Genomic DNA, 14,232 nt, shown 5'->3' on the forward strand with positions numbered 1-14,232 from the left:
GAGAGACTTAATAAGTAACCCAATTATGTGATATGCTCAGTCTTATATACTTCTCAGCATTAATAGCAAATAATTAATTTATCTGCATACTCCCAAAATTTCTTTTATTAAAATTGTTGCTGTGACATTGGTTAATAAAATCAAATAAGTTTCAAGTGCACAATTCAACTATATGTCATATGTATATTGCATTGTGAGTTCACCACTCAAAGTTAAATTTCTTTCTCTTACCAAAAATTTGACCCTTTTTATCCTTATTTACCTCCTCCTTTCCCCACTTCTCTCATGAGTCTCTGTCATATTTGTTTGTTGCTTTCAGTTTTATATCCCACATATGAATGAAATCATATGGCTTTCAACTTTTTCTGTCTGACATTTTGCTTAGCATGATTATCTCAAGATCCATCCATGTTGTAATAAATGGCAGTATTTCATCTTTTCTTATGGCTGAATAATGTCCCATTTATATATGTACCACATCTTATTTATCCAATCATCTTTGGTTGCTTCCATGCCACAGCCACCAGGAATAATGCTGCTATGAATATTGGGGTACATATATCTTTGCAGTAAATGTTTTCAGGTTTTTTAGATAAATACCCAGAAGAAGGATTGCTGGGTCGTATAGTAATTCTAGTCTTAGGTTGTTTTGTTTTGTTTTTTCCTGAGGAACCTCCATACTGTTTTCCATAGTGGCTGTACCAATTTGCAGTCCCACCAGCAGTGTATGAGGGTTTCTTTTTCCCCACAACCTCTTTCAACACTTGTCATTATTTGTCTTGTTGATGATAGCCATTCTAAAGGGTGTGAGGTGGTATCTCATTGTGGTTTTGATTTACATTTCCATAATGACTAGTGAAGCTGAGCATTTTTTCATCTGTCTGTTGGTTATTTGTATGTCTTCTTAGATGAAGTGTCTGTTAGGTCCTCTGCCCAGTTTTTAATTGGATTGTGCTTTTTTTAAATTATTATTGTTGAGTTGTATGAGTACTTTATATATTTTGGATATTAGGCCCCTTTCAAAGGCATCTATTGCAAATATATTCTCCCATTTGGATGGTTGCCTCTTTGCCTTGTTGATGGTTCCTTCTGCTGTGCAGACAAAATTTTTAGAGAGTTGCCTTCCTTGTCTCTTATAGCAATGTTCATGATTCATTTCTAAGAGAATGCCAGTTGCTTTATTTTGATTTGTTACACTATGTAATACAATTAAAACTTAGCTAACACTAAGATGCAGGAAAATAAATAATTTAAAACTTTTATTTAAATGATGACTAACTTATAAAGAATGTAACTAAATTTTTGAAATGCTTAAGTTGGTGATATGTAACAACTAAATGCAATGAATGAACCTTAACTGGATCCTGAATAAATTTTTAAAAATCCATAAGGGATATGTTGGCGAAAACTAAGGAAATTTTAATATAAAATGCATATAATATGATGTTATTGAAAAAATATTAATATCCTTAGTATAATAATAATTGTAGGAAAATTACTTATTCTTAGAAGACACATGCTAAAGCATATAAGTGCGAATCATCAGTTCTGCAAAACATTATCATGACATACTTGTATATGCAAGAAAAAATAAATATGGCAAAATACAGCAATTCATGAATCTAGATATATCAGTGTTCATTGTATTCATATATCCACTTTTCTATGAACTTGAAACTTTTCAAAATAAAAGTTAAAGTAAAATTATTATTTTAGTAAATGAATGATTTTGCTTAACTTTATATTAAATATACAGATTCTATCTCTGTATCACTTGTTTTGGAAAAATTTTAACATATCTGAAAACTGTTAGAAAGTATTGACTTTTTAAAGAAAAATATGCTCATATAAGAAACAAATTTGTAAGATGAAAAATGTTAATGAATTTATACTTTGGGGGTTATCTCCTTACAAAAATTTAGATTAATGTCTCTACAGTAAAAATTTACACTATTAATTTGGAATCTAACATTTACCTAATAAATGCACATAATAGAAAGTTTATAACCATTCTATCACAAGTGGTGGATGAGGAGAGTCTGAATTAACTTAGATCAAAAGCAGGGTAAGTACTCACCCTATCATTGGTGTATTGAACAAGAAATATCAAATATCAGACCTCTTTGCTTTATAGAAGTTTAGGCAATCGAAAGGCTGTGAAATTTAAAATGTTCTCTTTTAAATGTGGTGTAATTGACAATGTTAATTCTGAGTCACTTTTATATATTTCTGCACTTATAGGAGGAGCCGAAGACAAGATGTGAGACATGGAAATCCATTGACTCAATGCAGAGGATTTAATCTAAAAGGTATTAAAAGTAAGCAGTGGTCAAGCTTGTACAGAGTAGCAATGCTCTGTATCACATTTCAGTAAGAGAAACCTCATAAGATATTCAAATATTTCATTTTAAAGAAGGAACTGCTATAAAATTCTTGATATTCATATATGGTAATTACAAATTGAATGTTATTTGTATGTATACTAAGAATTGTGAAAAACGAAAGTCTGGGGACACAGATACCTAGGTATGTAGTTGATAGGTCTTTCAATTACAGATTTTCTTAGCTGTTATTTTCTTTCTGAGGAAAAGAAGTACTTTTTTAAATTTACCACTGAAGAACAAAAAGAATAGCACCTTGTTTGTCTTTTATTTGGGTAGATATACATAACACAAAATTTACTATTTTAACCATTTTTAAAGCTTACAGTTCTGTGGTATTAAGAACCTTCACATTGTTGTGTAACCAGCACTACCATCCATCTCCAGAACTTTTTCACCCTTTCAAAGTGAAACTCCACAACCATTAAACATCAACACCCTGTACCCCTTCCTCAACTTCTGGCCGCCACCATTCTACTCTCTGTCTCTATGAATTTGACTACTTTAAATACCTTTTATAACTGGAATCATACAATAGTTGTCATTTTGTAACTGGCTTATTTCACTTAGCATAAGGTCTTCCTTGGTATTCATTCATGTTGTAACATGTGAGAATTTCTTTCCTGCTTAAGGCAGAAAAATATTCCTCTGTGTGTGTGTGTGTGTGTGTGTGTGTACACACACATATTTTTTATTCATTTATCCATTGCTGGACACTTGAGTTGCTTCCACCTTTTGGCTATTGTGAATAATTCTGCTCCAAAAATACATGTACTAGAGCGTCTTTATTTAACAATTTATAACCATTCCATATACTTTTGACAATTCTGCCTTATGTCTTACAATTAATCTAGCCCCATTCTTTCTATCCTGACATGGAGATATCATATTATTATACTTTCCCCACTAATCTCATCCCACCTCAACCCCCCCAACAGAAGTATCTCCGGGCAGAACTCCCTCCTAGCCAAGGTGCTATAGATGTACTGTTGTTAACAAATAACACTGAGACTTCTACTGCTAATCTTTTTGAGTCTGGGTATTTTGTGTGTGCGTGCGTGCGTGCGTGCGTGCGTGTGTGTGTGTGTAGTAAAGAATGCCATTCTTATTACTAACTACAGCAACTAGAAGGAGAAAATTAAAACACATTTTGCTTAATTTTCATACATCTAATTGAGAGAATACATCCAGGTTACCTTTTCTCTACTATTTTATAAATCTTTGTGTCATTTCTCATGAATAGTCATAGTAGTCATAGTAGTAGGAATATTGGCAATGAAGGTAATGATGAACAAACATAAATGTTGATTTTGTGTCAGAACTGAGCTAAATGATTTTTTTTGTGGATTTTCTCACTTAATTCTCAAGAAACTGTACTAAAGTAGGGTCTATTTCTATTCCCACTTTATAAATGAGTATTCTGTCCATATTTAAGCTACCACATGATTATATAAAATGCTTGTCCTAATTTAAGAATTTCAATAAGGAACCTATATGAAAATATAATAGTCTAGGTTTTAAAACCAAGTAAAATTGAAACACAGAAAGATCAAATAATGTGTCTAAGGATATTCAGCCAGTAGTGGTGAAGTCAGGATTTTACCTCAGGTGCCTCTGATTCCAAAGCTTGTGCTCTCAACCACTACATCCCACTGTGGCTACATCTTGCTTTCTGCCTTTTCCAAATATTTCTGAATTTATTTATACTACATTGAGTACCGACTTTAGGGGTAGGATGGACCTGGCTTCATTGCCTGGAACTTATTAACTCTTTAGCAAATATATGTTTCCTCATAACTCACAGACTCATTTTTTTCAACTGTGAAAAGCCGAAGAAACCTAATTCACAAGGATATTGTAATAATTGAATGTCCAAAATGATATTAAGTCCATTCCTATTACTGTTGCTTGTTAAATGATTAAGACTGCCTTTTGGGGACTGCCATAATGATCACAATTTTATAGAGAAATAAACATTCATATAGGAGTATATGTTCTAAATTCCATTGTCTCTCTCTCTCCTTTCAGCATATAGAAATGCAGCTGAAATTGTTCAGTATGGAGTAAAAAATAACACCACTTTCCTTGAGTGTGCCCCTAAGTCTCCTCAAGCATCTATCAAGTGGTTGTTACAGAAAGACAAAGACAGAAGGAAAGAGGTGAGTAACGCAGCACAGCAGCAATCAATCAGGGCTTTAGAAAGAGCATTAAATCACCATCCCTCAGTGAGGTTCAGATCAAAGGAAAAGGAAAGGCATATGAACATCCTTTTATGTCTTTGGGATGACAAGTGCCACCCTCTGTAAAATCCTTTGTCTGTAGAGTTGATGGATTAATTAGAAATCCTCTCCGCCTGCTCACCTCTGTAACATGGTGATTGAAACAAGAGCTTGGGCACTCAAATGGGGGTATTGATGTGAGGAAACATTTGTAAAAGAAACAAGATGTGTATAAATCCAGAAACCAAGTTCTCACACAACGGCACCTTTGTGTGATTCATAGGATAAAAAGTGCTTTAAAAAAAAAGCTCAATTTTCCTCAGCAAGAAATTACACTAAACTATAACCTTTATGGAAAAGAGCATATTTCCTGTGTGGTAATCTGTTTCCATTGCTTTATTATTTATAACTCTCAGGTTTTGTTTAGGTAATATATGAAATTGTTATGGGACCATTGCCTTTATTTAGTGGTATGGAAAAAATACTAGATTTTCAAATAAAAGGACACTTACATTTACCTTTCTCTAATTGGAAAGAGTTGTTTTAAAAGGTAAACGTTGTAAAATGGCTTAGGGTGAAATATTATAAATAATGAATTCTATAATATTGATGTCACAGTATCCTGATACTTGTTTACCAGATATCTGTATGTAAATATCTGTGTGTGTGACATACATGTATATTATATATTACATATGTGTGTATATATATATTATATGTATATAGACTTAGAGGATTCTAAAATGTAATGCTGTTAGCAATACATTAAAAGGTCTGATGGAGCGAAGGAGAAAATGGAGCCTTCTTCATTTACATGTATTCTGTTTTAGGCAGTTTTGGTGCTACGTATTAAATTAATTAGGGCTATGTAGAATCATATATCCCAAGCTAGAGACTATAGACAACTGCATCAAAGTTACTGAAATAGATATCGGCTCCATATGAGAAAATACTTTCTAACAGTCAGGCCCGCCTATCCAAAGATGTTATAAACTGTTTAGGAAATTGCATGTCCCTTGTCACTGGAATATTAAAATATAGGCTGACAACCATTTACATAAGAAGGGGTTTAACTATCTGGAGAAAATATGAGCTAGATGGACTTCAAGACCCCTTCTTGTCCCAGGATTCTATGCTACTAAATTTTAAAAGTTTTTTCATTAACAAAAATTTTGTATTTGATATCTATTTTCTTTGCTACAAAATCTGTAATCAAAGAAGTCTTGAAATTTCTACAGTCAAATTAATTTTAAATTCCTTTGAATAGTTGTGGATCGTAATAATAATTGCAAAGTAACTTGGGGTAGAGATCATAATGCGTGAGGACGATTATCATACAGAAATGGAGTTCTTAGGGTAGAACATGACATAAACCATCCTTCCTGAAAAAGCCCATCTGTATGTATGTATGTGAACTGGAAATTTGAAACTCAAACAGGGATTATCTAACAAGGATAAAATGTTTTTCTTTTATTTGGTAGAAAGTGCAATAAGTGAATATAATTTCTATGATTTAAAATTAAAGTAAATTAACATACACATTTTTGATTACGTGCCACAGGAATTAATACAATTTTAAATAAAATGTGTTATGAATTCAGTCTCTTTTATGATAATTCAATGTTCTATTTCAGAATGCTCAAGAATGTGGAGACTCAAACATTACTATCTTGATTTTTTTTCAATTTCAGAAACATAAGAATGCTATAATTTAACATTATGAAAAATTAACTAATATAATTATAAAAATCTATTCCATCCCAAATTTAAGCTGAGCACAATTCCCTCATTCTTAACTTAGTTGAATACGGTATTAATAGTTTATTAAATTCGTCCTCATTCTTCCTTAGTATTTAGGCAAACACACTTATTTCCCATGTTAATGATGTATAAATACTGAACTTTAACAAATGGTAAAACTCATGGAAAAAATGCAAAGAATTCATACAAAATAGCATAAAGTGCTTTAATACTTATTCTGACTTCTCAGAGTATAAGGCTACCAAAATTATATATTTGATCATTATATATTACTCCAAATATTCTCTATAATTTTCCTGTACCCCCACATATGCGCGCGCACACACACACACACACACACACACACACACACACTTCAATATCAGTACATCTGAAGCTATTTCATTTTTTCTGATGCATAGTATTCCATCAAATAAATATACCTTGAATTTTTTAAAGCTATTGAATGGTTAGTTCTTTTTTCTGTTTTTGTTCTTATCAAAAACATGATGCAAATGAAAATATGCATACTTGTGAGAGTATATATTCTATACAATTCTTGGAAATAAAAGTTCTGCATAAAATATTATATATATATTTATATGCATGTTATATGAATATTATCAAATTGACTTCCAAAATTTTCCCCAATTTGGCACAAATAGGAAAGGCTTTCTTTTCTTTCATTTATGTTGTAGTTCTACATTATTTAAACTATTTCTGAGATATATTTAAACTTAAAAAATTACATTAACATCAAAATTTTGCTTTATGTATTTTAGTCTTTACTTCCTCCTGCTCTCTCTTTTCTAGTTCTGTTCTGTTATCTGTATTTCAATACTTTACTTTTCCTCTTTGTGCTTTTGTGTGAGTTAATTTTTATCTAAAAGAACCTATCTTTGATTTGGATTCTACTAATAATAAAATATACATTTACACAGAAATTACCATTTAGAAAAACATTTCACATGCATTTCTTTATATTAATTTGGGTCAGTTTCTTTTTTCCTCAGTGAAAGAGCATTCCAGAGTATACATGTCAAGAAAATTTTTACTACTTAGATTTTTAATCTATTCATTGATAATAATGTAACTGGAACTGTAAGGAAGATGTATTTCAGTATTTATCTGATACCCAGCGAATTATATGTTTGGTATTTTTTTTCAATATAAACCTGTAAAGTAATTAAATATTAACCTCATAGCTTTTCATTAGCTTTCTTTGGAAAATAAAACCACTTAGACTTACAAGACAATGATGTTCCAGATTATATTTAATGATTCCTTAGTGTGAGACAATTGGAAAAAAAGCCCTTAATAATGTCCAAAACTCTGCCTCTGCTTATATAATTTTAAATTAGAAGAATATTCATTTGTTAATTGAAAAAAAGTAAAATTCAACTTTTTAATTGTGGCTTCATGTTTTTACTAATAAGTGAGTATTTTTGTTATAATAAAAGGCAAGAATTCCAGGATGAAATAGATATTTTAAATTATATGGAATTTCATTTCCCATATATGTTGACCATGAGTCACCTTCCAAAAATAACCAAAATTCTGAGTTTATCTGTGTAGAAATTACTTCTATCTGAAGGGAATGCACTTTAAGCTCTTTTTGGCAATATGGATGATAACTTCACCCTCTCTTTAAGAGATCCAGTACCCCTGAGACAAGATATCCTGTGCAACAGAAGCCAGTGAAACTGTCTAAAAATTTATGATCGCTAAGAAGGAAGTTAATTAGTATTCCATGATTTTGCATGGAATATGTTGGCCATATCTGTATATGTTGGCCATATCTTTTTAGAAGATACAGAGTTGGGTTTTCAGAACTTTGATGTCTCTCTTTTAGGTTAAGCTGAGTGAAAGAATCATAGCCACTTCACAAGGACTCCTGATCCGTTCCATTCAAGATTCTGACCAAGGACTGTATCACTGCATTGCAACAGAAAACAGCTTCAAGCAGACCATAGCCAAGATCAACTTTAAAGTTTTAGATTCTGAAATGGTGGCTGTTGTAACAGACAAATGGTCCCCATGGACCTGGGCTAGCTCTGTGAGGGCTTTACCCTTCCATCCAAAGGACATCATGGGAGCATTCAGCCACTCAGAAATGCAGATGATTAACCAGTACTGCAAAGACACTCGGCAGCAACATCAACAGGGAGAAGAATCCCAGAAGATGAGAGGGGACTATGGCAAGTTAAAGGCCCTCATCAACAGCCGAAAAAGCAGAAACAGGAGGAATCAGTTGCCAGAGTCATAATATTTCCTTACATGGGTCTTATGCTTCCAGTAGCAAATGGTCTCTCTTCAATGATCAAATTTTGAACAAAGAATCTTGTTCTTTACCCATAGAAAATTTCCTGAGAAAAGTGGTTACATACTCCTAAAGCGAATGTTACATGAACTGAATTGAGCATGCATTTTCTTGTATGATATTGACTAGCACTAGACATGTCATGGTCCTCATGGTGCACATAAATATTTAAATTAACCCAGATTTTATTTATATCTTTATTTACCTTTTCTTCAAAATCAATATAGCAGCTATAAAACTAGAATTTTTACGTCCCTTAATTGAACAAGGGCCATAACCCTGTGATCTTTCTTCTTTGCTTTAAGGGTTTAGATTTCTAATTGTCACTGATTTTATATATGAAAACAAATTCTAACTTTACAACTTTTACATAGTAAAAGTTGTATAAATGCATGTGACAAAGTAGCTGTCAAGAAATGTAGAATAGAAAAAAGACAAGGAAGAGGGCACTAAAAACTGTATAAAACTTAAGTGATTCATAAAGAGAAAATGAAGTGTTTATATGCTTCCAGTGAAGTATGTTATTAGTTACTTTTAAGTTTGTAAAAATTGTCAGTTGCTGGTATCTGTCATTGATCTTTATTCCTTCGTTTCAGGAAGATAAAATGAATGACCCTCACTATAAATACCTTTGACTGGAGTTATGTCAGTGAAGCATTTAAGTTTATATTCTTATGCTATCATCTTCCAAACAGAAGCACTTTCTTTTTTTGGAAGTTATTTAAGTTATTCTAGACTCAGAGAATATAATCTTATGCTGTTTAATCGATTATTGTGTTTGTTCTAATTTTTCAGTCTTTGTGGCAAATTAAACAATATAAGAAAAAAAATTGGAATGTCAAAATTTTATATGAGGGGGTGAAACCATCAAAATGAAAAAAAAAACAACAAAGTAGAACATACAGTTTTATTAACAGAAACATAAAAAATGTGACTAGTTTTTAGCTTTAATAATTAATTTTGATGGTTAACACATTTTTTTTTTTGTTTACCAACTTCAGATATCATGTTGATTTTTAAGTCACCAATTCATTTTTAATGATCTTTTATGTGTGCTGGAGAGGTGTTCATTTTGTGGGAAAAAAAAAAGAATCTAGTTTGAACAAAAATAGACATCCTTTTCAAAGAATGTTGGTACATTATGTTCACTGGTATGTAAATGCAAATGTGGTAAGTTTTGTGATAAATAAAGTAATTATCTTCTAATTGTATGTTTGGATCATTTTGTTAAAATAATTTAATATTGTATTTTGTACTCCAAATAACAATTAGATGAAAAGAAACATAAAAAATTTCTTCATATTTTTACATTTCTTTTAAAAACACAACTTTTGCTTTTTCATTTTATTTAACATTAATGGTATTTTTATGTTTCCAGGAGCAAACAGAAATTGCATCATGTACCAATGAAAATTTAATAGAAAAGTTTTATTTGGAGTTAACAATCCATGAAGAATGTAATCAAGGTAGATATATCACCTTTATAAGCACTGCAGTATAAAGCTTTAAAACTAAAAGTCGGTGTCAAAATGAATTTGCAGTCATTGATTAGAATCTAAGAATATGATTAATTATTTAAGTGAAGATAAATTATGATATTTTAAGAGGAGGCTTCAATGGGGTAAAAATAGCACTTCAAACACAACATAGTGTTCCTTTTTTTTTAAAAAAAAAAAACTATTGATTAAAAGGTATTGTTACAAATGTGTGTATTTCTAAAGCAATCTCTAATTTATTATACAAATAGTTTGCCTGCTTAAGGGGTGTTATTAAACCTCTTAATTTCTCCTCTACATGCACAAATAGAATTGTATGTAAAACCAAAACCATCTTCTCTGTTTATGGCCCATCTATTCTACATACTGAGTTGAAAGTACAAGTGTTTTAGTCAGAGAATAGTGGAAGCTACACAGAACCCCTTGCTTCATATAAATTCAAACTGATATAAAATAAAGGTGTTTAGTTTTGTAATATTATTTGGCTGTTTAATACCTTTTACTTTGAACATTAGCAAATTGTATTTTATTACTTTTCTTTTAAAATTATAGAAATGCTTCTCAAACAGAATTTCCAAATGTAAAGAATATTTTCTTTCTCAAAAATATTGTTAACATATACTGAATGTTCGTGGTTGACTGGTTTTATTTTATTTCATTTAACAGTTTGATGACTTATGTTTTCCATTTATATTGTACAAAACATTTCCTAGAAAAGCACTTTTTTTCAAAGTGTAGATTTGCGAATAGATTTTAGCATGATGAAACTGTCATTACGGTGAATGTTCACTGTGTGTAAGAAAATAAAATAAATGTAGTTAGTACATTAATATTTAATTGGATGTTGAATAAAGCATTTTCCTGGCAAAATAAAACATACCTAATTCCCCAAGTATGTCTTTAACTTTCCTTTTTAATGTCAGGTTTATAATTGTTTGTCAACATGATAGAATCTACTGACTCTCATAACCTTTTTTCTAAATTTTATTTATTTTTCCATTTTGTGAAAATATTGCATCTAGATACTTCAAAATTCAAAACTTCCAGAAGGATATACATGAAAAACTCTCCTTGTACCACTATCTTTCCTTTGTCTAAGTCCTAACTAAGTCCTTACCAGAAGCACTCGATGTTATCAGTTTCTATGTGTATTTCCATGATACTTTATACATCTGTGAGAAAATTTCATTTGTTTTCTCTGTGAGAGGCTTTGTACCTCCACTCGCATCTGTAGACAGTTATTCAGACTTGTGTCTGCAATGGGGGAGAAAAGTATAGTTTAGAAATGCTTGGGCTTTAAAGCCAGAATGCCTGGATTTAAATCTACTGTCTTATGGGAAAGTTATCAACTCTCTTTCTGCCTTACTTCTCTGCCCAAGTTCATCCTGGTAAAGTGTTAAGACAGACATATTATATATTAAGTATCCAATAAATGTCTTAATATTTTCTTTATTTAGAAAGTGACATATTGCTAGAACTGGAAGAAATCTTTCCATTATGTTCTTCATCAAATTAAATGCCAATGATCTAGGCTGGAGAGTCTGCAATCAGTAGATCAGATAACACCTAACCAGGTAAAATGAGCCTTTATAAAAATGAAGGGAAGGGAGCCAAGAGTTAACTCATAATTCTGCTAATACATTTGAATGACAGAAGTAGTAGAGATTTCTTCCATCTCTGAGCTTTCAATCTATAGGAATGGGAGTGGAGGAAAAACAACAAAAATTAAAAACTATCTCAACAAATCTTACAATCTGAAGATTCTGTACTACTCCCTAATTGCCTCATTATTTCTGTTTCTCCCTTGCTTAGATTTCAACTTAACCTTAATTTAAAATAATTTTAATGTATTCCTTAGAATTTTAATGTATTTCTGGTGCCTTGACCCCTACCTAAGTGAAAAAATTTTAAGAAAAAGGTGAGTTTTCTATATCTATTATTCTAGCTAGTCGAAAAGACATTGCAGCTTTCTTTTGAACCATAGTTAAGTCTGTAAATTTTTAAGTCTAGACAAGAAAATAGGCAGTCTAATTAAAAATGCTTACTTAACAAGAGGCATTGAGAATTTCACTGAATTTTATGCATGATGACAAAGCTGTAGCAAACTGTCATGGAAAATAATTTTTATTATTTTTCTTAATTTATCTCACCAACTTTTTCTCTAAACACCTTTTGCACAAGAATGCAATCCCCTCTGCAAAATCAAAGCAAATTGCAACAAATTCCATGTATGTGCCATTTGGTGAATGTCATTGCCAATAAATTGTTTATCCTAAGGGGCCTCAGGTATATATTTCAATTTTTATGGGTTCATCACAAGTTTACTTTCATAGTGCACAGGTATCGAGTATTGGAAGAACTAACTCTAAGGTAAAAAAAAAAAAGCCATCTTCACTCTACTGACTAATGTATTTGTCTATTCACCTCATAAAATAATACTTTCCACACAGTTTAAATTGTGTATTTCTCAGGGCTATTATGTTGCCATGCTTGAGTGTTACTTACATAAAGTGCTATTAAAGAATGACATTATAACAAACCCATTAAAAGTGTTTATTCTATGTACAGTTACTTCTCAATCCCCAAGTACAAAAGCAGGATGAATTCTATTTCTTAAGTGTTTTCTTTTCCTCCAAATTCTTCATATGAAAAATGTCATCCAAACATTTTATAAGATCAAAAACATCATAATTTCTGCATGGTAAAATGGATATATAATAGAATTATAAAAATAAAAGCCATTCCTATTGTTTCTCTAGACACTTTTCATTATACATACAATCCTTGGCCCATGAAGGGCACAATGAGATGGAAGGAATTTCCTATTTTCTTAGGTCTTTTCAGAATATTATGTCTACAATTCTGTGGAAGAAAAAAAAGTTATAAAACTTTATGTTTTATTTTTTTTCCTATTAGTGATCTTTGCATGTGTGTGTGTGTGTGTGTGTGTGTGTGTGTGTGTGTGGTGAGGGCATTATAATCATATTCCCTTTGCTGCAAACAGAGCAGAGTCACAAACAGAACAGAGCATGGCTTGTCAAATAGAGAAGTTATACCAATAAAATATCTTTCTTTAAGTTGATGTGATTTGGCAGTTGTAAACTGTGGTTTGATGCTGAGAGTAAACTTGACTCATGGGTAGGAAAAGCAGCCTGGGAGAAACAAAAAACTGAGGAGGTGCTACTCAAGCCACAACAGCCTGAAACAGTCAGTAGAATCCTAGTGATGTTTTTATGTACACATTTTTATGTTTTTCATCTCCACAGATTATGCACACACAAACCCACAGCTGTATTTAATTTTTATTATTTCAAAATGAATTTCAATTTCTGCTTCATATTCCCATTCTAGCTTCTCCACTTATAGATGATATGAACTGGGAGCATTACATCTCTCTTGATAAATTGTTGCTTTCTCTAAGATTGGAATTATAATATCTAGTAGTTGTGAGAATTAAATAAGTTAATACATGTGGAATTCTTATAGTGCCTGACGCATAGTAGAAGTTCAATAAATATGTTATTATTTTTCCATTAGGAGAGCAAAATTATTTTTTTCGAGTACTTAAGCATTTGTCCCTCTTTTACCTCAAATTGCATCAGAATAGTTCAACTAATATTTGATGTCACTTATCTATATTGGCAGCTATGGCAACATCATTTTTCTATTTAAACTCTGCCATCAGTTCACGGATGTTGTATGAGTTATCTCTTGATGCTGATGAAAAGCGCTTTCAGAGAAGGTGAGCTTTTCACTACATCTAAACAAATGGGAATAGAAAATTTACTGCCATTCTTGCACTGTTCTAGGAGACAAGCTGAGGGCCACTCCTACCTAAAAATAATAGGAAGTATGTGTCCTTCCAGGATCTTGTAACTTCTCAATACACAAACCTAGAACTGAGGTAGAAATAAAGGACTCACAACCACTATGTGCTCACCATCTCCCCTCCCACCCAATTCACTCTTCATTTCTATGGTCTCTGATGGCATAGATTATTCTTTAATATCTGTCATGAGGTTGAGAAGTGGATTTTGCCCTTTGGCCCTCCAATACTCCCTAAGAGAATTTTGAAA

The 14,232-nt window shown here is 31.6% G+C and overlaps 1 protein-coding gene across 2 annotated transcripts in view; it reads left to right on the top strand.

The window, feature by feature from the left end:
• Positions 1 to 11,048, top strand: part of SEMA3C (semaphorin 3C) — a 158,920-nt gene extending 147,872 nt beyond the window's left edge. The window contains exons 16-18 of one of the 2 annotated variants that reach the window (XM_025042185.1): positions 2,242 to 2,318; positions 4,410 to 4,540; positions 8,193 to 11,048. In XM_025042185.1, coding sequence (XP_024897953.1) covers positions 2,242 to 2,318; positions 4,410 to 4,540; positions 8,193 to 8,606 — 622 coding nt within the window. In that variant the 3' untranslated portion in view covers positions 8,607 to 11,048. The remainder of the gene's footprint in view (positions 1 to 2,241; positions 2,319 to 4,409; positions 4,541 to 8,192) is intronic. The other variant, XM_015599821.1, reaches the window with a different exon arrangement.
• The last annotated feature ends 3,184 nt before the right edge of the window (positions 11,049 to 14,232 follow it).

This window comes from Pteropus alecto, unplaced genomic scaffold (genome assembly GCF_000325575.1).
Source record: "Pteropus alecto unplaced genomic scaffold, ASM32557v1 scaffold69, whole genome shotgun sequence".
Lineage (NCBI taxonomy): Eukaryota > Metazoa > Chordata > Mammalia > Chiroptera > Pteropodidae > Pteropus > Pteropus alecto.